The 21,442-nt window shown below is 32.4% G+C and overlaps 1 protein-coding gene across 5 annotated transcripts in view; it reads left to right on the top strand.

Annotated features, from left to right (window-relative positions):
• Positions 1-21,442, top strand: part of LOC129235288 (plexin A3-like) — a 199,116-nt gene that overhangs the window by 138,308 nt on the left and 39,366 nt on the right. For all 5 annotated transcript variants that reach the window (XM_054869014.1, XM_054869013.1, XM_054869012.1 and 2 more), the window contains exons 4-7: positions 15,267-15,367; positions 15,530-15,659; positions 16,231-16,393; positions 20,306-20,399. In XM_054869014.1, the coding sequence (XP_054724989.1) occupies positions 15,267-15,367; positions 15,530-15,659; positions 16,231-16,393; positions 20,306-20,399 (488 nt within the window). The remainder of the gene's footprint in view (positions 1-15,266; positions 15,368-15,529; positions 15,660-16,230; positions 16,394-20,305; positions 20,400-21,442) is intronic.

Here is a 21,442-nt window from a genome sequence, read left to right as displayed (position 1 = left end):
CATATTGGTTTCTTAACCTCAAAAACGTTTGACATTTTGATTTTGAAAAAAAAAAAAAAAAAGCTTTAATCAACTGTAGTATTTCGAAAATTCAAATTGCTTTTTTCTCCTCTTTTTCCACGATGCTAAAATTTTATTGAAGTCTAAGCTTAAAAATACGCCTGACTAAATTCTTGATGTGAATTTTCAATTTTCAGTGCTTAAAATGCCTTTACTTGGGGCGTTAAAAATATCTTTTGCATTGATATGTATAGTGCTGGGAAACAATTAATCATATAAGGTTTTCATCCAATAAATAATTTTAATAGCATTAAATTATCTGTAGATCAACACTCGTTTTTAGTATAAAAATTAAGAAGGGGATTATCACGCATAATTTATGAATACCCCATTTCATTTCGCTTAAACTGAAAATAGATTTTTCCCCCATTGAATTTTTGTTATGCATGCGTTTAGGCACTTACTTGGCTTATCGGTTATCTCCTTCAGCAGAGATGGAGAGAGATCTCGAAACTAAGGACGATATATCTTTTTTGGAAAGAAAATTTTAAAGTAGGTGTGGAGGTCTGCGGAAAGCAAAGTCTCGCGTCTGATCTAATCTGGCGACAGTCTTCTCATAACTGCTTTTATCTCCTGCGGAAATTCAGAGCTCGTGTGTCTGCACCACAAAAGCAATTTCCGCCCTTTGAACCTTATCTCTTCTCTCTCATTCTCTGGGAGAGAAAAATTGTTTGTGTTGACTTTGGGTCGATATGAAAGTGGCCAAGAAGGGAGCACTTTTCGACGAGTTCGAAATCATCTTTTCTTGGCTATGAATCGCTGTAATTCTTTTCCTTGACTCACTACTCGTTAACTTGCTTTTAATTGTCGATTTGCTTTGACACACTTACGTTCGTGCGTCTTTTGTTTGTAAATAAATCGCTTACCGAAAGAGCCGCCTTTAAAAGTAATTTTCCGGAGATTTCGCTTTCGTGTTCGAAGTTTTATCAAATAAAAAGAGACGGTTTGGGAATAAATGTTTTTTTCCCCTCTTATACATAATCGCGAATGATCGAGTAACGCTCCTGACGTCATCAACAAAGAAACTCGCGTCACACTATGATAATTTGATATTATTTTTTGGTAATGTTTGACAATCAGGAAAAAGATTTATTGTAACAAGGCTGAACTGGATCTGGTCACCTAGCTGTTTTACTGGTACGACTGCCATTGTAGGAGAATGAAGAAACGAAAAAAGGGTCAACTATTAATGCTATCTGCTGGAGTTTATGGTTAATCCAATGGATAGTTTAAATTTCAACTATCGAAATTAGAGACGTACCGAGTACTCAGTAACTACTCGGTACTCGACCAAATTTTTTTCAGATACTCGGCCAATACCGAGTAGTTGTAAATATTGAAAATTGTTCAATACAGATAGTACAATTAATAAAAAAGTGCAAGCATATAATATAGTGCAATCATTTACAATTCATATTCACAAGTCAAATTTAAATTTTGAGAATACTGAAGTTTGTTATGCTTCAATGAAGTAAATATTTATTTTAATGTCTCCCAAGTTAATAAAACTTGTTTATTAAAAATGGGGCAAAAAGGATAAATATAGAAAGTATGAAATTTTCATATTAGTAAATGGATATTTGCTACAAACAAAAATTATTTATAAGAATTATAAAAATACCTTTGCTTAAAAAATAAAAGCAAATAAACCAACGTTAAAAGAACAAATCTGCAGGATCACTGCAGACACATGTTTTGGAGTTACAAGGAATGCCCAAAATGTGAGCTTATGGATTTAAAGACTTCTGACAAAAGTCGGATGCCTTTACATCAGGATTCACCGATATATATCACGATGTAGTATATCCGATAGTTATTTTGAAAATATCATATTTTGATATTTTCGATATTTTTTCAATTATGGTATTTTCAAAGTAAAAATTATATTAATCGTTGTAATTTTGTTCATTTATTACTACAAATAACCAAAAAGTTATGCATCATATTTTTATGATGCATTCATACATCATTAATACAGCAAAGTAATAATATTCCTTTTTTAATTCATATTAATTTTTATTATTTGTAATGTAACCATTTTAATTCATATTATATGTGCCTAGTTAAATATTAAACGTTTGTCAGAAAAAAGAAAATGTCTTATGACTGTGCTCCGACTATGCACATTTTTTATTCCTGAATCACATTACTGTGTAAAAAGAGCTAACAGAAGAAAAATGAGTGAAACAGCTAATGCTAAATTAACTCCATTAAAATTGATAAAAATGTAAAACGGTATATATTAGACATAAATAATGAAAGAAGCCTTAATTTTAAATCTGTATATTGTAATAATAATATCAGAAAATAAAGAGTGATTTTAGGATGCACTTACTATTTTGAAGGCTTTAGTTTGTGCTGATTGAAAATATCGGTTATTTTCGAACCCTGCTTTGCATTCATTAGCTCACATTTCATGCACTCAAAAAGACGTTCCTTGTAATGCAGAAACACGTTTCTGCATTACAAGGAACATTTGTGCTTTAATGTTGTTCTGTTTGCTTATATAAATTATTTAGGTTACTATAATAGATTGATATAATTTGTTTTAATTCCAACGTGATTAATCATACCTTTTATTTATTTGTTTATTTTTATTTATTTATTTATTTATTTTTGTAAAATTTTTGACACAAACAAAATTTTTTAAATAATGCGTATTTAAATTTTAGCTGGAATTTTGTTTTAAAACTATTATATGGACATAGAGGTCTATTCCACTATTCCAATGAGAGCAAAATTCTCATTGTGTGTCGGTGGTGGTTCTTAAAACATAATTGGTACTCAGCACTCTGCCGAGTAATGAAAGGCCGAGTACTCGGCTACTCATTGCTTCGTTAAAATGTAAAAGAGTGGAAGCAATTTTTACTTGTCATACCTTGACAGGCGACTTTCTGGTTAAAATTAAAACTTGATTTGTTGACTTGCTTTGATGCACGTTTGTCTGTGTGTCTTTTGTTTGCAAATAAAACACTTACCGAAAAAACGCCCCCTTCCCCCCTTGAAAATTATTTTTCAAAAATTTAGTTTTCGTGTTCGCTTTGAAGCCTTATGAAGTAAAAGATATGGTTTGGGATTAAATTTAAACTTTTTTTTAAGTTAATTTGGAACACTTATTACACTATACTCGAGATTCTCCCTGACTTACCACTATCAATGGCTTAACCGATTTAATGGGATCCTGGATTCAGTTTTGTTTTTTGATCCAGACCAGAAGCCTAGCAACTCCTGATCCAACCCCTCTAGAGGTATTGATTTGGAATGGGAACTTCGAGGAACATATTTAACGTGCCCCGGCCACCACTAGTGAACCTTCGACCGGCTGGCATGGAACTTGGGACCCTCCAGTTGAAAGAGTACAACGCTTTACCGATTAGGGGCCATTCAATTAATTACGTAAGGATGATTTTGGCAGTTTTTGAACCCCCTCCCCCCATGTAAGGGTAAATGAGATTTTTTAACCCTCCCCTCCCCTTCCCATCTTACGTAAGATTCGAACTCGTTTTTCAAAATAATAAAATAACGAATCTTACATCACTGGAATCGTTATTAAATTCACTATTAATTATTATTTTTTTAAAAACTTTTTTGTGTAAAAAAATATTTACTAATTAGTTAGAATTTAAACTGAATGTTTTTTCGACAAATATTTTTTGTGCATGATGCGGTACTGATTAAAAATAAGACATTCCATACACTGTGCGGTTCTTTTATTATGTTTTACACTATTCATTCTTTGAAAAACAAGCAAAAAACGACTCCTCCTAATACGTTTTTTACCTTCCAGAAGGAAATGAAATATGATTCCTGCCGTGATAGACTACGCGATTTCTAATATAAAATATAGATTTGGAAAATATTACGTAAGAATGGGTCCGACCCCCCGTATCCCCCAAGTAGGATATGTTGAGATTTTTCCAACCCCCTCTCCCCCTCGGGACCCTTACGTAATTAATGAATGGCCCCTTAAGCCACCACGGCCAAAAAAAAAAAAAAAAAACTTGCCACAGCAACTAACATCAGTAATGCGCTCTGACATTGGTAATGCGCTCAAAACCTTTACTGCAATGTTTATCTTCACTCTTATCCTTGACATCAAAATAAATAAATTTTCAAGAATACAGACACACATACGTAAAAAATCTTTAAAGCGTTATTTTTTTATTTCTTAATTAGTTTATTCATTTTTGATTCATTTAAGAACTTTCTTACTTACCATTTTTAAGTGATTTAACTGCCAGATATGTTGCTCTGATGCCTGACTTTTGGGACAGCAGAAATGACTCAATCTGCAAATTATTAAACTAAATCAACGTAAAATTTTATTCGTCACTTGCGTTATTCAAAATATTTCTTTGGCGAACATATTTGCACAGTACATAAAAATCTTACTTGAGAAAATTGAATAACTATGTTTAGCTTTTGCGAATATATTCGCTTTTGTTTTAGTATTTCTGTTCTTCGAATTCTATTTGCAAAAATATTGTAAATTCTAAGAAGCTCATTTTATTTATTCTCAATTATTATTATCCTTATTTAGCCCCTTTTTTTTATCTTTAAATTATGTGAAAATGTAAATATGAGAAAACCTTTTTTAGAAAGTCTGTTAACATTTCTTTAAAATAAATTTTAGATTTTAACTGAAAATAAGATTATCCTCTTTTTACATTGATTTTCTTAGTGCAATTTATTTCGCTCTTGCATTTAAAATTATCGGATTGAACTTTTATCTGAAGTCAAATGCAGCCATAAGTAACCAAATCGAATCTGTGAGATGGAGTAAAAAATGAATTAATGAAAAAAATCAACTATATGCCGCGGCACTGTTGCGAAAAATAGTTTGCTAAAGAAGAAAACGGTGTATTCTCATCTTTCACCGCTCTCCGTTTTCGAAATTAAATTTCTGGCTTCTTTTCGGGAATCAACAGTTTCTGCTGATACCCCCGTCCTACCTTCAGGCCAAAGAATGTACTAATGCACGTACTCTGCGCCATTGAAAATCGTCTCTAGCCGCCATCTTTGCAGTCGTTGCCATGGTAACGCGTCGTTTCGTCTCCGAAACAGATTCAACAAGTTCTTCATTTGGTTGCCTCTTTCTTATCGCTTGACTGAATCTGATTGGAAAAGACGCAGCCCCGTTTCGAGCCCAGGGGCCAATAGAGAGATTGATGCATTGATATATGTAACAATATCTAGTCCTAAAAAATGAGTCTAGATTCCCCCCCCCCTCCTGCCCCTTCCATTACACTATATTCATGAATTTTCTAGGCCTGGCAGCTCTTTCCAATGATGACGTCTGTCAAATAGATTTTTTTTCCTTTTAGGATAATTAATGAGATCAAGTTTCTGTTGTAATAATTGAATGATTATTCTGTCACGTAATACGTAAATGATTATTCAATTACATTCGCAATTACTTGTAGACATGTTTAGTGTTCTTTGTGTGTGAATACGTTCAATTAAAAACATTTAAGTGGAAACAAAATTTGCTTTCAATTGCCGATTTGCTTAGACGTTCGTTCATATGTCTTCATTTGTAAATAAATCGCTCGAACGAAAGCCCCCCCCCCCCCTCCTCCCGCAAAAGTAATTTTCCAAAGATTTTGCTTTCGCGTTCGAAATCTTTTTATTCATACAGTTAAGCGCCATCATCCAGGGCCCGAATTGAATAAATAAACGCGATGAGAGGAAATGGTCTATTGAAACCATCCTACCATTACAATATTAGCGCCTGCTTTGAGCAAAGGTTTTACCCACAGTTGAATATTTTTGTGTGTTAGCCGTGAATTTTTCGCTAGTTTTTAGGCGCTTCTACTATTTCCATTGGGACATTTTCTTTTAGAATTGATTTATCAACTTTGGATTTTTCTTTGTTGAAATTTGAACGTCGTCTTTAAAATTTGCGTGAATCTAAATTAATAAGTAGGGTCGTCATCAAGACTTCAATTACTAAAAATTTCATCATCGACTTTTTTTCAAGAATATAAGGTTTGCAATTCTCTCTTCTATTGCGTCTTAATAGTTTGAAGAAAAATAGGTGAACAGATAACAGGTATTTCCGTTTCTAATTATTGTTTGCAGCTAGCTCCGTTTTGGAAACTGGCAGGTGAATAACTTTATAGAAAACACCGACATGCCCTTAAAATATCTTATAAGTATACCCCTCCATTCAAAAGAGCTATACAGTTGACTAATTCTACTTTAGGTCAGTGGAAAGGGATTAGTAACCCACAGAGGAAAATATAAAATGGTTGATTAATCCGCTCACATTATAGGAACTTTTTAAAATTATGTTGGTTCAAGAAGGCGGGGATAATGTTTTGCTCGTCGATTGACTCATTTTGATTTTCATCTCAAATTCAGAAAAAGAGCCCTCTCAGGAACGCATGCTCAAGTCTCTCGATGAGCAAAGATAGTAGTACAATTGGCAAAATTTGCCTTCCATTGAAGAGTCCTCAAAAATAAGCGATTCATTTGTCAGTGAATATTTCTTTTTTAGCTGGTTGGCAAATATCAAAAAGAGCGTCTTCTGTAATAATTCTAAATGAAAATATCCTTAGTTTCCCTTCTTTCGTTACTACAGTCTAGGGATATGACGTTCATGAACGAACGGATCTAAAACAGACTTTTGACGATGAACGGCTCTGTACAATCTCATAAATAATGAACAATCGTTCCTCTGAACGGTAAATGATTTGACATTTGGAGCATTATTTTCATGCTTTATCAGGGTTGGCAGGTTTCTGCCAAGGCGGTAAAAACCACTGGTAGAAACCGGTTAAAACCGGCATGGCAAAAACCCCTTTCTGCCACATTTATGGCAGAAACTGGCAGAAACTCAAAAAATGACATAAATGCAATTCCCGACATACAATAGAAAATGTATAAGAAAAATAATTAAATATTAACCCAAATACAATTTATTTACAATACTATCACCATTCAAAATCAAATTTTACATTGTTTTCACACTGCAGCAGCCTGTAACAAAATATAAGTTTTGACGCTGTTTCTAAACCTAAACAATTTCTTAATTTGTTGTGCACAAAGGAGAAATTTGAGAAGATTCTTTCAATCCCATCAAAACACCGATGTTAGAAATTAAAACATTGATAGTATTTATACATTGACCAAAAAACATTGATGTTTCCAAACATCGATGTTTTAAAACATCGTTCTTTTTATCAATGTATAACATACATTTTTGAATATACTACACTAATTTAAGCAATACAAAAGAATACGTATCCGACGAATATATTGAAAATACTGAACCTCAAATCATGAATATAATTTAATAAGGATAATTTCGCAACAGCTTGGTATTATAGTTGGGCAAAAATTGATAATAAGACAAGCACCGGTTAATACAAACTAGTTATAGTAATAATTAAATATTTTCAAACTTAATTAAACTAAAAGTAAATTTACATCAAAAAAGAATCTAAGAAAAAATGCATCATGCACTTACCGTCAGTTGAATGATGAGAAAAAGTTGTGCTAATTATTTTAAAAATACAAAATTAACTCTAACAATAATTTTTAAGAGTAAGAAATATGTGTTGTACTGTTAGTTAATAATTAAACACAAATTTAAGGTAATAGACAGACGACTTGTTGGGGGAATTGATAAGTAAGCCCGAATATTGGTGTTGACAGTTTGGAGAAAAAGAAATTTCATTACTTTGTCCCCCAGAAGGGCATTTCTCTTTTCGCAGACTATCTCACCAGTCTGAGAAACATCTCTTTCTGATGGAACAGAAGTTTCCATCACTATCAAATGCGTATAGGATTTTCCTTTAGTTTAAGAACTGGAGCCTTGAAATAGACTGCAAGTTCTGGCACCAGACTACCAGTGTCAGGTCCTTCCAATAGCCTTGATCTCTTTTTCACTCTCTAGCTAATCTTTTACTATCTTGTAGTGATTTTCCCAAAAATCATCCTCTACGCAGAAAAATTGTTCTTATAAAACGGGTGCAAAAAATGATTTTTTTTTTTTTTTGGCAACGCCATAAGTAAACTTAATTACCTAGCGAGAAGATTGGAGCAAAATTTTATGATAATTTTCAATTAAAATGCAAAAACATCAGCATCAGGAAAACATCGAAAACAAAACATCGATAGTCCAAAAACATTGAAAGTAAAACATCGATGTTTTAAAAAAAAATCGATGTTTCCAAAACATTGACATCCATGTTACGCCCCTAGTTTCAACCAATGAAACTCTTTACATTTATGAGTCAGTGAATCTAACCAATTATATTGTTTCTTATATATACAGCAAAGTTGAAGACTGTGTTGGTACTTATATAATTGGATTATTAGCTTTCCATAGAAATCAAAATGGGCGGGGGGAGCTATTTGAGAATAGCTTTATTCAGTTATATTAAGTGTAAAATGACAACTTCCTGAATTTTAGAATTTAATGAAATAAAAAAAATCTGTATTTATTTAAATATTTGATTTATCACACTTTATACTAAATGCAAACAAAATAATTATAAACAAACTGTAAAATTTGTTACTTACAACATTACAAGGCTAAAATTTCTAACACATAGCAATTTCAACTATGATAAATTTTACTTTGCTTTAGAAATGTCAGTCTTGTTATTTAACATATTTTTACACTAATTATTAAATAACTATTATATTAAGTTTTTGCAATGACGAAATGAGTTATATTTTTTATTTTACTTAATTGCCTGTCATTAAGTAATTACTAGAGCAATTAAAAACGTTTTCTAGTTTTTGCCAGTTTCTGCCGGTTTTTACCGGTTATAACCAGTTTCTGCCACCGGCAGGGCAAAAACCAGTTTCTGCCTGCAAAAAGCCTACCCTGTGCTTTATACATCTAAACCTAAGAAAATGTTTTGATTACGTTTTTATTGACATATGAGACAGTGAGAAGCAAAGGGATGTATGTAGACATATTCAAGTTTTGAGTAAAACGTGTTTAAAGTTCCACTCGTAGGTAAGCTGTCATTGATTTTTTTTCAAAATCACGCTGTATAAGCAGCACCTACCAGGGCTACTAGTGCTATTTCTTGCCCCAAACAGAGGAGTGGTTCACCTACCACTTTTACTGGTTATCTCCAAATTTCTAATTTTGGCACTTACATCCCTTTGTGCTTCTTACTGTCTCATATTTTCTTACTTTTAAGAAATTTTATCCTTTTCCTTAAAAGAAAGTTACTGATACAGTGAAACAGTTTTAATATACTTTTGAGTAACTCTCGCAGATAGATCACCTTTTAACTTTTTAAAAATGAACGAAGTTCTTCAAATGAACGAGTTCAGTGTACGGGTATAAAAAATGAGCTCTCCTGTAATGAACGGATCATTAAAAAGAACGACAATGCCCATACCTATTTCAGTAATTAAATGCCGTATGAGATTTCTCTGTTGTGAATCTAGTCTGTTTGACAAGAACTATTTTGTTATTTATTATCAACCTCTCTCGCTCTCGTCTTCCGCAATATTTTCGGTTAGCTTATCACTACGATGGATATCAAATGACTTGATTGTCTCGTCATTCCCTGATCAGAAAACTATCTACCATTAAATGGAAGCTTCGACCAATAAGGGCAAAGCAAGTGTTTCTCGGATTGCTGAAATCTACCACCGACATTTATGACGAAAGGTATTGGGCAATGGAAGGGTTCTCGCTTTTCACTCATAGAAGTAATGAGGCCGGCGTAAGGATACCTAAGAGAGTGGAAAGATGGGGATCCTCTCTCTCTCTCTCTCTCTTTGGTAAGCTCCACCCCTCCCCTCCTCTCCTCTAATATGTCACTTTAATCAGCGGGGCACACACTCGGTTGCAGAGGGAAGAGTCATTATAAAATGGGTTCGGTGTTATGTTTGTCTAGGGGGTGTTTGGTCGCGGAGGGAGAAATAGGAGTTGTTGTTTTATGGGAGCATGCATAAAACGCAATGAGAGGAACAAATAGTCGATTGAAACCATCCTACCATTACAATTTTAGCGTCTGCTTTGAGCAAAAGTTTTACCCACAGTTAAATATTTTTGTGTGTTAGCATTGAATTTTTAGGCGCTGCAACTCTATTTGGTATGTGGCAGTCAAATCTAAAAGATTAATTATTTTTTAGAGAATCTTTCCATTGGGACATTTTTTTTTTTTTTTTTTTTTTAGAAATTTTGATTTATTAACTTATTAACTTTGGATTTTTCTTTGTTGAAATTTGAACGTCGTCTTCAAAATTTGCATGAATCTAAATGAATAAGTTCGGCCATCATCAAGACTTCAATCACTAAAAATTTCATAATCGACTTTTTTTTTACAATATAACGTTTTCAAGTCTTCTATTGCGTCTTAATAGTGTGAAGAAAAAAATAACTGTAATCTGCTCATTACATTGCATCCTATAGGTTTTTCCATTTCTAATTATTGTTTGCAACTAGCTCCGTTTTGGAAACTGGCTGGTGAATTAAATCATCATCCTAAAATCCTTACAGAATTCAATTAAACACTAAAAATCTACATCAGATTCATTAGTGCCATGTACTTACTAAAGTTGATGATACAGCCATTTAAACTTTTCATGACAATAATAGTTGTTCCTAAGCATTCCTCCCAATCAAAGACAAGTGTTGCGTTAGAGAAAATGTAGATGAATTAGTCTTTTATTTTTTGAAGCACCGAATGCAAAATATATTTCAAAAGCTTTAAAACATGTTTGTGGATAATTCAGCATCGCTGATAGAACAGAAAGCTTTTGTAAGTTGAAAATATATTGTTACTTTAGTATGTGGAACAGAGGCATTCCAGCAGTTGATGAGGTCCGTGGCAAATACTTTTTCCACCCCTTCCTGCGCACGCAAAATAAGTATTAAAATCAACTTGTTGCTTCACGAGGAATATCAAAATCAGCATCATAACATATAATATAAACGTTCTTTTTTTATGTGGATAGTATTTAATATGCAAATAAATTACCTAAATTCGTGCAGGTGCACCTAGAGCGGTGCTGATTATTGCTGTTTAAAACAAAAAGAAAATACAATTTCCAATACCAGCTGAAATAACTTGCGAATCTGGAGAAAATTACTTGAGACAAGAACTGTATAATGTAATAATGTGTAGTTTCAGATTGTGTTTGGTTGGCCGTGACTCGGTGTAAAATTTATAAATTAATACTTTTCTTAAATTTATTTTTGAAATATGTTAGAAAGAAAAAAATAAATTACACTTAAAAGCATCAGGGTAGTATAAAAAACTTCGAACTTCAATAGTGAGTAGGATTTAGCCGATTCCTTCCCCTTTGTACCTCCCTTGTACAATGATTCGTGGACTTGTAATGTAATATCTCTTGAAAAGTTACTGCCTGCCACAGCTAAATTGAAAAATATCTATGTTGGTCTTCAAAAAATGTTTTTCAATACAGAACATGGCCTATAAAAATAGCCTAGTGCGCCGTTTTCTGCATGTCTCACCAAAAAGCTATTTCACCCGCCGGTAACTTTAGCTTTGGTCTGGCATTTCCCTTTGAAGTTTTTATGCAGGTAAAGAAGACTTCCATCCTGAAAAGCCGTGTTTATCTTGTTTAGTTGATACAAGAAAGAAAAAAAAAATCTTTTTCTTTATCTCTGAACAGCAAAATGGCTGCATGTAGCGTTTTCAATTTCTTGTAGGAATGCCTTCCCCAACTGATTCATCTCCGTTCCGCCAATCAGACGACCCGTAAAACTCCCCCTCTTTGTGCGAGCCCCCTGGTTCCCTATCAACTGGTTGCATGTCACGGATAGATGAGAAAACGGTAAGGGGAGACGTGTCTCCCCTGATACCTGAGGAAGAGTCGTCTGCCTCCCCTCTCCATCCTTCTTGAGGGGTCATATTTCGGCGCGTGCCGATCTTCCCCCGTCTTTACGTTCCAAGTCATTAGTGTTTTGCAGGGACCGTCGCGGGGGAATGCATTTCAAACTTTTGGGAAAAGGACTCGCATTTTACCATTTATACTTCCCTACATAAAGTTATCTTCAATCTTGTTTTCCCTTCAACTGCGTTGTCTTGGCAATCTTTTACAATGGAAAATACAGACAGGAAAAAGTATTTTCCGTCTCAGTGGGACTATTTTGCTCTAATTTGTATTCTAGATTGTGCAATACCGTCGCCAAATAATTCAATCTACCAACTTCTGCACCGCCCCCCCCCCCCCCCCACCCCCTCGATTTTCTCTAGTTTTGCAGATATTTTAACATTAAAACAGGCATATGTGCAAAATTACACTATCACAGGGGCGGATCCAGAAATTTTTATAAGGGGAGTAAAGTTTCATTGGACAGACCTCCATCGTAAAAAAGTATTAGTTAAGCATAGTATCATCAGCCCATCCCCCCAAGGGTAAAGGAGTACCCCTTATATGCTACGGAGCATGCCTACCCCAAATGAGACAAAAACCCTTTCAAATTGCTATTCCCCCTACTCCTTCTAAAACTTACAGTGGCGCAACCTGCACCATGTGGATCCTATTCCCTCATGTTTTCATCAAAAGCCACATTTCCTTAGTCAGACAGATTGGTCATGATGGGAAAGCACGCGCACACACACATGTGGTTTGATATGGAAGAATGCTCTGAAAAAACGTTAAACTCATTAGATATGATTATTCTTTAGAAAACGAACAAAAACCTCAAAATAGCTATAGCACAGTAAAGGTACCCAGTCAGTCATTTTAATTATGATGCGTTGAGAAAAAATACCTTGCAGAATCAAGTTAAAAAAAGAAGTTTAACATCGATTCTACGTACTATTTTTTGAATCTAAAAATATTAACTTTAAAAAATGATCATAATAAAATCCTTGCTACAGGGGGATTAGCTGACCCTTTGACCCTCCCCCGAATCCGCCCCTGCGACTATCGGAAATTACAACAGATTAAACTGTTCTGTTCAATTTCAGTAAAGAAAATTTTAAATCCTTTTATCTAAAGTATAGTTAGTAATTTATGTACCTTTAAGACTAACGTAAGTTACATTATCGCTACTTTAATGGAGGGCGGGAAAACGTTCACTTGGTGCATATAATGGATTGGACTCGCGCTCTTTTGACCCTGTTTAATTGTAACTTTTTTTTTTTTTTTTTTAAGGATTACGTTCATGTGGCTCAATGCGGAATAAGATTCAACATAAAATGCACTAATTAAACGTAAAATCACAATTAGGTTTATTCCCAGTTTTGCCGACATTTTAAATTTTCACCCCCATTTAATACATCAAAAAGGCATAATTGAAACTGAAAAATGGGAGGGGGACAACTTTTTTAAACAGAAATGTTAACAAATAAAAAGAGAAAATTTTTTATGTCATTTGATCCCTTTTATAACAATTATTAATAAGATTTGTTTTTAAATTTCTTTTTTTTTAATTAACTTATTTTATTTATTTATTTTTATTATTATTCCTGTTATAAAAATCAAGTGGAATGCGATTTCCTAAATGGATCACGATTATCATGCTGCTGTCCTTGAAGTTAGAATAATTTATTTTCTTTTTTCTTCCCATTGGATGAGCTGGAAATATTATACTCTTATAAGGATGGATGATTATTTCAATAACCTCCTCTGATTTTTAATCCAAACATCGCTGAACTCGATTCTTTCATTTGGATCGAAAACAAAACAAGCGATCTTCTTCCCCCTTTCCATCCTCTCCTCCTTATCCTTGTTTCATGATTTATCATCATCGCACACTAAACCTTGGCATTATTATCGAAATTATCTCAGCTCAACAAGTTTGGGGAAATAAGGGGAAGGCCCATTTACCTAATTAGAAACACATTAATATGTGTGCCCTTTTTTTTACCATGCGATCATCGAAAATTTAGGGGAAAAAACCGAGGCAAGAGCACTTCTATTTTTACGCTGGCAATATTTTTTTTCTACCTCTGTGCGAGCACAAATACGCCCCTTAATCGTTATTCCTGGCAACAAGCTCGTGGTAACTTATAAAAAAAAAAATTTTCTTTGCTTACCATCGTCAAATATTCAGATAGTTGTTAGGGTTGGAATACGTGACAACTTATTCCGCGGGGACCATTGGTGTGGAGGTGTATCTGTGATCGATGCCACGTTCTAGGCGAAGTATGAATACCATATAAATAAATCAGCGAAGCATAAATAAGAGTTCTTCCTTATAAATTGCTCCATCCTTGTGGCATTAATAATAAAGGACTCCTTACACCGTTAAATTGTAACAAAGCTTTGGAAGTTTTCTTGCTATTTTTTTTCTTCTATTTATTTTAAACCTCCCCCCCCCCCAAAAAAAAAAGTTTGTAAATTCTTTTCTGAATTTGTTAACGTATTAATGAGAATGTACTCTAATAAATAAGCGTACAAAAGAAAACAAGAATCTTTTTCCATCTGAAATATTTTGGTGTTTAGAAGTACCTAACCTTTTTTTTTTTTTTTTTCTTTTTTTTTTTTTTTCTTTTTTTTCTTTAAATGCAATACCAAACTCTCTTCAGGAATTTCTGACCTGTATTTTCATAATAATTAATAACTATACTGAAATTTGTTTCTTGCAAAACAGTTTTCTGCATAAATAGGAATTTGTTTTATCTTAATGCAAAGTAGACTGCTCTTTTTGTTTAATAGTTGTCATATAAATATTCGTGAATGATCATGAACTTGCAATTTCTGTATTTTTCTGTTAAAACAAATAATACCGTTAAAATATGTATTGTATGTTTAAAAATTATTGGTTTTCTTCTTTTTAAAATTTAAATGAGTTGAGCCTTCTTAATTCGCTGCCAAACGAGTTTTCAATGCCTGATCGCCTATTGGTTTTGAGAACTGATTTCAAAATGTTATTCAATTTTCCTTCATTCTTTTCTGGCAAGATGTCGCTTTTTGGTGATATTTCACTGCGAGCAATTATTAGCGGAATCGAATTGAAAGTTAAATAAAATATTCATTTGGCGTAGTTTGGCTATATTCTGAAACTTTGTTCTGGTAACCCTAGCGACTTGTTCACTTGTGACTTCAGCAGCGAAAATGAAAACAGCAACTGATCACTTTTTAAAGAGAGAAAATAAGATAAAATTAAGGAATAAAAGTAACTAACTCCATATTTTCAACCATGCTTTTTCAGGAAAAAATAGCTTTGAAAAATGGTAAACAACCCAATTGTGCTGGAAAAAAAAATTATGCATGCTTAGTAAATGAGACGCTTCTTTTTCATATTTTAGGTTACGATGGTCAAGGTGCAAGAGTGCCATGTCTTTCGATCTTGCATGGATTGCCTTGGAGCCAATGATCCTTACTGTGGGTGGTGTTCCTTAGAAAACAAGTGAGTCATCTTTTTGTATGTTCGAAACGTATTCAGCTCTTGAACAATATTATTTTAAAAGACACTTTATTCGAAAAAACCTGTGAAATCTGTTGGTAAAACGCTTAATGTACTTAATGAAAAATAGCATTAAGTATTTCGTTTTCCCTCTTTTTTTTTTAGATGTAGTTTAAGAGGGGCCTGTGCAGAAGCTGCTCAAGATCCACTTTATTGGCTGTCATACAAAAGTGGCAGGTGTACAACGATCACAGAAGTACATCCTCCTCAAATTCAACGCACAACTGCTCGCATTGTAAGTTCTGTTTCAGGTCAAAATATTTTTTAACCAAAACAAAAAAACTCTCTTAAAAGCTGCTCTATTATTATTGTTAGCCTTCAATAATATCTATTTAATTTTTTTCCCCATATATTTACTCGAAATCTATACATAAAATTTCTCAGTGGCTAATATATTTATTTTGACTGTAATCAAAAGTTTCAGGTAAGTATGATTATTTAACTTGAGTGACAGACAATAGTGTTACTTTAATTTCCTGTAAATTGTTATCATATATAGGTATTTAAAAAGTTACTCAAATACTATCGTGTTCCCCTCATTAAATCTGTTTTCAGAAACGAAAAAAAAAAAAAAAGACGAAATTATTAGTAAAGACTAAAAAAAATATCAGCCGACCGCTTATTGGTTTGAGCAGCAAAAACTGACTGTTTTTGAGCTAGCTAACATGCAGCATCCATAACTTATTGAGCTTGTGATAAATTGCAATCATATGAATTTTGATGATGCCTCAATTTTATTAAAATATGTCTATAATTTTAGCAGTAAGCATCTGTTTTCAACATCTATACCTTATGTTTATTTATAGTTGAGCTTAGTGATAGACAACTTGCCTGCTTTGGAAGGTCAGTTTTTCTGTGCTTTTACTGCATTTGGAAAAACACTCATTTCGAATGCCACTCGCTCAGCCAATGGAGTCAATTGCCCTACCCCACACACAGATTCATTGCCAACCATTCCACCAGGCGAACGTAAGTATTTATTTCATTTTAATTATTTGCTTGTATGGTAGACATTGGCTCGAAATAATGCAAATAATTTGATGGATTTGGAAAGAAAAATACTTAGGAAAATATACGAATGGATACAAGATGCAAATTTGAATAATAAGAAGGAATATTTGTTTAAATGTAAATGTTTAACCACTCATCTTTAGGTTTTTAAGCGGCATTATTTATGGCTGAGTCATATTGCAGAATTAGAAGGTCTTGTGTCGTCTTATGAGCCACGTAGTAGTGTAAATTTTCTCTTTAAATCCTAAATGTTTTAATTGTCTCTTGTTCTGATTCTCTTGAAATTTTACTCGTCTGATATTGTTGGTATTGAACATAAATTGAATGTTTAGTGCTTTCCTGTGATTAGATGTCAAATTTTCATTTTAAACTTTGCACTTTAGTCTGCTGCTGTATCTGATGCACGAATGTTTTCAGAAAGGATCCTATACGATACACAACATGTATTGGTTCTCATCAGTGGCGTAGCTAGACCCGACTTTCGGGGGGGGGGGGGGGGTTACTTCTTTTATATATATATATATATATATATATATATATATATATATATATATATATATATATATGTATAATCGCTTGGAATTTTTTCCTTTTCTTGTTTTTTTTTCTTTCTCTTCTCTCTTCTTTTTCTCTTTTTTTTGAGACTAACTTTTCGGGGGGGGGTTTTGTCCCCAAAACCCCCCCCTTAGCTACGCCCCTGGTTCTCATAGGAAATCAATGACTGCTATTTTTACTGTCCCAAAATCTTTAAATCTCCGGCCCGAAGATCGGACAATGGTGATGGAGTTGTAAAAAAATTATGGTGAAAATTGATGAATGTATTAGACAGTTAAGAGCAAGAGAAGAGGTTAAGATTTTAAAATTGTTGTTGGTAAATGGGTGAACTAAACTCGTAAAAAGGAGTAGAAGACTAATAATAAAAATCAAATATAGTTACAGTAAACTCTCGATTAGTCGCGGAGTTCCGTGGCACAAGCGCCGCGGAAACTAAAAACAGCGGATAAACCACAAAAAGGCTAAAATAAGGGACAATTAGGTAAAAAATGTCCTTCCTCAAAAACTTAGCTGTAGTGATGCATAGTAATTTTTCAAATATTGAAAATATATACAGTGTAGTAAAAATATTTGTTTTTGCACAACAAAACTTAACATCAATTCGTATGTACGATTAAAAAATCACAGTAGATAAATAAAAACAACTGAATTAATCATGAGTCTACATTTATAGACTTAAAATTACAGAAAGATTTCATTGTAAGACTTAGATTATGCAGATCCAACCGTCATGAAAATTACTGTATGGCAGGAAGACTCGTCAAAGCTGTAAAGCGATCTAAGAAGATTTAGCAGCGGTAGAAATTAATACGAAAATGCTTTCATGGATTTGTGCCAACGCAAGTGCCCTCGTGTTCCTTCTCTAGTAACGCTGTAAATCGTTTTTCACTGCTAGTGCAGTGTTAATGCAGGGAAAACAAAATCCCTCCTTATCATCGCTACACGACGTATGAAGTTCCAACCAGTTCTGTGGTTTCTGACCTGATTTAAAAATAGGGATGCAACAATTGATCGAACGTAGTTGATAATTGATTACCTTGGCGATTATTTGTAATCGCTTAATTTTTACTGATTAATCAGTGGAAACATTGCATTTTAATTAAAATTACTTGAAGTATATCTGGAACAAGAAAATATATTTCAGCTGAATGGTGTTATTAACAATTAATAAATATAATTTTCTGCAACATTAGATAACATGTATCAAGAGATATATAATAGTAATAAATAATACAAAAAAAAAATGAAGAGCTATTTTATTTTAAAAATTTATTAAGTAAATGGGTATTTAAAAAGAATTAAGTTTGGGGTAAAAATATATTTTTCTTCCTATCTGTAGGTTTCCCTCCCCTCAAACTTTTGAGGAAATAACTTCAATTTAAACATTTTTTTCCCCGTTATTATATCGTCGGCACCATGCTAAACTAAGAATGTGAAAAATCGCGATTTTCATATTCGATGGTTTGCCGTAGTCAGGGGTGCCCACTGGGGGGGGGGGTTAAAAGTTATTTATTTATTTAAATTTATTTATTGAAATATTTAAATTTATGTATTGATTTATTTTTTTCTTCAAATTATTTATTTTATTTTATTCTGTTTATATTTTAATTATTTATTTAGTTTGTGTGTGTACTGTGTATATGTTTTTGGCGCAGCACACAACTTTTCTTTTAAAATAATATAAATAAAAGTAAATAAACAAATTTTAAAACAATAAATTAATTGATAAAAGTTAAAAAATAAACAAAAAATAAAAAAGGGAAAGAGGATTGAGAAAACTTTTTTTTTGGGGGGGGGGGGATCTGCGCCATTGAATTTCGGGAGGATGGGCACCCCAGGCCGTAGAACTCAAAAAGAGCTACCTTCTGGTTATAACTATTTTAAACAATAGTTTTACACTCAAAGTTACCTATAAAATTAAAACATTAAAATTAACTAAGCGTGTCAGGTAGAAAAGAATATTGTTTTGGCTCTCCTGAAAAGTGCCAATTTTCGCATTCGTTAGTTTAGCCTGCTGCCGATGATATTTACTTTTTTTTTTTACAAACAATTACAACATGTATTTTACAATTTTCCTTTGAGATAACATTCAGCTCTCAACAACTCGAACTCCCAAAAACATTCAAGTTTTTGGTAATATTTAAGTTATTGAAAGTTCCCACAGCCTTCTGAAGAGTTTGGTACCTAATAAAAGCTTCCAGATAAAAGAACATTCGAGTTGTAAGGCTTCAAATTATCGAAAGTTGACTCTAATTCGTTCAACAAGAATTTAATTACTCTTAAACATTTTATTTTCTATACACTCTTTTTTTTTTTTTGCCGAAATAGATTGTTGAAGCAACCACACCCTCCCTATCTTAATCATAGTGCTTTAAGACTGTCATATAATTTTCATTAAGAATAAAAGTCTTGGATTCAGTGGCTACTAATAATAAAAATGCCACTGCTACATTAATTCAAAGTGTCAACTGACCATAGGCTACAAATTGAATATTTTTTTGCTTACTCAATTGAGTATAATTTTACTAAAAACAACAAGAAAGTTTGCCTCCAAAATTTAAGTTAAATTTTATGACGAAATATTTTTTTGAAAATAGTAAAAGTAGAAAAATATAATCATCTCACAAAGATGATTAAAAAACTTTTTTCAATTTGAAAAGTTGAAATCGTAAAAAAAGACACTTTGGTGAAGAAGTCATGTCAAAAATCTTTTGCATTTTAATTTATTGACTGCCATTTAATTTAATTATAATTGTCTTCCAATTAATCAGTAATTGGTTATTTGCGTATGGGTACATTCCTACTTGAAAATTCAAGGTTCTCTTTTGACTTAGAATTTAATGTTTTGATGTTCTGAAGTAAGATTTAATACCATGTAATATTATTTGCAAGTTTTCAAAGCTGCAACTACTGCATTTAAGACAATGCAATTAGATATGTATGTTTAGTTTTCGCTGTCTTGTGCTTTATTATTAGTATTTTTGTACTCTACTCATATACTTATATAGAGCTTAAATATAAAGATGACAAGCTGTTGGGAAGAAAAAGTGTTTTATTGAATTTATTTTTAATATAATTGAAAGAAAAATATGAGTCTAAATTACTTGATGCACAATTCCTTCCATTAACTTTTGGGTGCAAATCTTGTAACTTGGATTATGGTAACTATGGTATATTCATTGTAAAGCATAAATATCCTGTGACTGCATTTTAAACTTAATTCTTAAGATAATTTCTTGTGTAAAATTTGCTTTAAATTCAAAGTAGAAGCTTTTCAATGTATAAATTGCTTCTTCTTTTTTCTTTTAATTATAGATCATTTTACTGCTAAATTGTCTGTTAGAATGAAAATAGGACCAGATTTTGTTGCAACGAATTTTACCTTCTACGACTGCAGTACTTACACATCGTAAGTTTGTTGGTTTATGTATTTCCTCGGCATTTTATTAATTTTCTCAGTATTTTTAGTTACAATTTAGAAACAAACAAATGCCACAAAATGCATAGTTTTTCAAAAGACATTTTTGTATGGAATTTACCCATTGAGAAAAAGTAAAACCTTCCAAATATTTTGGTTAATAATAAAAAAACTTAAGTTTAAATTTTCCAACTTGGCATTTAAAAAAATTGCTGTTTGTGTATGTAAATGTTAAACACAAAAACCTTGATGTTATGATGTGTTTTTTTTTTTTTTTTTTTTTTTTTTCTAATTCCTTGTAATTTTATTTTTGAACTGTAGATGATTTTCTCCTCAAGACTATTATTATATTTTTTAATGCTTAACTATCTAATTTTAAAATTTAAAAATTTCATTTATTACTCATATTATTTCTCAAGTGTGCTCTTTTGTGACAATCTCAAACCTGGGTTTTGTTAGTTTTGATTGATTTTTTTCTCCTGGTTAATCTTGATCCGAATTTCCAAGAATATATAATCTAAACTAATTGGAGGATTCTGAACCTCAGTTGTACTTCTGCATTACAATCAGAAAAGAAAACATTTATTTTCACATGGTGATTTTTTGTGTGTGGAGTTTCCTTAAAATGCTTTACTTTTGTAGTTTTATGAATTATTATTTTATTTTTCACCATCATCGGTGAAAAAATAACAGCTCACATTGTGGCTGTCTTTTGAAAAATTGCTGTTGAAAAGATTGGATTTTTGAAGCTGTTAAGCACAAATGCTTCACATGGGTCGGCTAGTATTATATAAAATTAATTTTTTTGGTTATGTTTTGTAAATCTAACAATTTCATTTTTTAATTCAAAATATACTTCAAAAAAATAAAATTCAAATTTAATAAAACACTAAAAATCAATCCAAATGTATAAAATAAGGGGGTTTCTCTCGCCCAAAAATGATCGTAATTTTAACTGATTTATCTCTGTAAATGAGTTAAAGTTTGCTTATAAAAATGAATTGTGCCTTGTGGAAAGTTTCCTTTTTTTTTTT

Source organism: Uloborus diversus, chromosome 2 (assembly GCF_026930045.1).
Source record: "Uloborus diversus isolate 005 chromosome 2, Udiv.v.3.1, whole genome shotgun sequence".
In the NCBI taxonomy this organism is placed as follows: domain Eukaryota; kingdom Metazoa; phylum Arthropoda; class Arachnida; order Araneae; family Uloboridae; genus Uloborus; species Uloborus diversus.
This window is presented reverse-complemented; position numbering and strand designations above follow the sequence as displayed.